Source organism: Belonocnema kinseyi, chromosome 9 (genome assembly GCF_010883055.1).
Source record: "Belonocnema kinseyi isolate 2016_QV_RU_SX_M_011 chromosome 9, B_treatae_v1, whole genome shotgun sequence".
NCBI lineage: Eukaryota > Metazoa > Arthropoda > Insecta > Hymenoptera > Cynipidae > Belonocnema > Belonocnema kinseyi.
In genome coordinates this window covers 61,741,383-61,743,636 of record NC_046665.1, presented here as the reverse complement: position 1 = coordinate 61,743,636, position 2,254 = coordinate 61,741,383, and the positions used below count along the sequence as shown (strand labels likewise).

The following is a 2,254-nucleotide window of genomic DNA, read 5'->3' as shown; positions in this document are numbered from 1 at the left end:
ATCAACGCACGTCGACGTACGTGCAATTCTTATGGCACATTGTGGAGCCAGCCTAAGAAGGAAAAATACGACCCTTGGAAAATCCAAATGCGTGCAGTTGTTATGAAGAATTACGCTTGTGATTACGTAAGTGGTAGTAAGCCCTTCTAAAATCCAACATATAAAGGGATGTGTGACCGCACTAGAAATCTGGACCAAGTTAGAATATTTCTATCAGTCCAAGGGCCCAGTGCGGAAAGCTGCACTATCGAATTATTTGATGTTCATAAAGATGCAAGATGACTACGACGCACGGGAACATTCTCTACTTTTCTTCGACGTCATAGACAAGTTGGCTGAGCTGAAAGTCGAAATCAACAACGATTTACTACCCGTGATGCTTCCGCGCAGTTTACCAGTTTCGAGAATTGTAGGTATGCGATATCATCGCGTGATGAACTACCGTCTTTGGAAACATTTAGAATCAAGATCGCGGAAGAATTCGAGGCGCATAACGAGATGAATCGCAACCCAGTTCAACACGCGATGACCGCGAAAAAATGAGGAAACAGAAAAGGTGATCCAACAAAAAAGGATACTAAGATGAAGTGTTTTAAATGCGATAAAGTTGGACATCTGGTGAAAAACTGCAAGACAACGAAAACCCCAACAGAGCAAATCTCAAACGCTAAAGATTACTACGAAGATTTTTCTATGTTCACAACGTTGGATGTGCAAACAGAAGAAATATTTAAAATAGGAAATGGTGCGAAATTTGACGGTTGGTGTCCTGATAGAGGTAGTACATCTCATATTTGCAACGACTTCGAATTGTTCGCGGAAATCAATAGAAATTGTAATCAGGGAAAAGTGAACCTAGCTATGCGTGCAAGTACGGAAACACTGGGAACCAGTATCGCATCAGCTGCGATGGAATTTGACGGCTTAAAAAAAGCGGTAAAATTTCGCAACGCCTTGTACGTTCCGAATTTACCATTTACGTGTGAGAAGATTTCCGAAGCAGTCGCCGCGGCTCAGAAGCCGCAAAAAAATTGTCTTGAAGATTGGCACATCAGGCTAGGAGATTTAAATGTTCAATATCTTCGTCAGGCAATCAAGGTCGGGTCTATTCAAGGAATCAAAGTCGATGGTCCAGACAAAGATTTTGAATGCAGTGTCTGCATCAAGGGGAAGATTTGTCACTCTCCCTTTCCGAAGGTATCTGAAAGATTGACAGAAGTGGGTTAACACACACTCTGAAGTTTATGGTCCTATGCGTGTCGCTTCGCTCGGAAAGAAAAACTATTTCGTCACATTCACCAAAGATTCATCTGGGTGATGTGATGTCAAATTCCTCACTCACAAGAGTGAAGCAATGGTTGAGTTTTTAAATTTCAGAGTACGGTAATAAAAGTTTCAACGCATTACTCAAGACGCACGGAGTAATTAAAGATTGACAGCTGCCTGCAATCTTCATCAGAACGGAGTTTCTGAAAGGCGTAACAGAACACTGATGGACACGGAAAGGTGTCTTTTTGATAGAGTTAGGATTCTCAGCGACATTCTGGACAAAGACTGTCAATACAGCGAATTACGTCCGTAATAGAACACCTTCTAAAAAGTTTAACGGCACTGAAAGAAATAATTCGACGATACGATCATAATTCTGGTTACTCCAACCATAATGTATTGCTCTCTCAGCTACAGCGATACGGTTTGCTTATTTTACCCATACCATAATTATTGAAGCAATATTACTGCTTTAGTCATATGTTCTAATAAATATTTCTAAACATAAGATGGCTCTTTCAGACAGAATTTGGTTGGGGTAAATCAACAATACGCATGGCTCTCAGCTGCACCTCCCGTAATTTCGTTTAAAATTGTTTTTTAAAGATACACGGGAAAAATTTAAATCTTCTTAGTTTTACATTGCGTTGAACTATTCAACGAAATGTGTTACAAAGTTCTATAAAATTTAAAGGCCGGGGTGACGTAACCTCAATTGAAAGGTAGGGTATACAAAAAACGTAAAATAGTTCTATAAAATCTAAATTAGTAGCTAAAATACAGTCTAGATCGAAGAAGTTTTGAAACCAATTTTTCGCCGAAAAAACGTAATCTTTTGCATTATTACTTTATACTATAATATTTGTTCATATGTTGAGTGGAGTTGAGTGGAAGCTTCTAATGTGTCCCCTAAGGGTTTACATTTTTTCTTACACCTTCTCTATTCCTTTACACACCCTCCACACACTTACTTGGTGGTGGAAGG

At 39.5% G+C, this 2,254-nt stretch overlaps 1 protein-coding gene across 1 annotated transcript; it reads left to right on the top strand.

Moving 5' to 3' along the window:
• Window positions 1-582: 582 nt before the first annotated feature.
• On the top strand, window positions 583-1,227 carry LOC117180567. Its single transcript, XM_033373063.1, has one exon. The coding sequence runs from the start codon at window positions 583-585 to the stop codon at window positions 1,225-1,227; it is 645 nt and encodes a 214-aa protein (XP_033228954.1).
• Window positions 1,228-2,254: the final 1,027 nt, after the last annotated feature.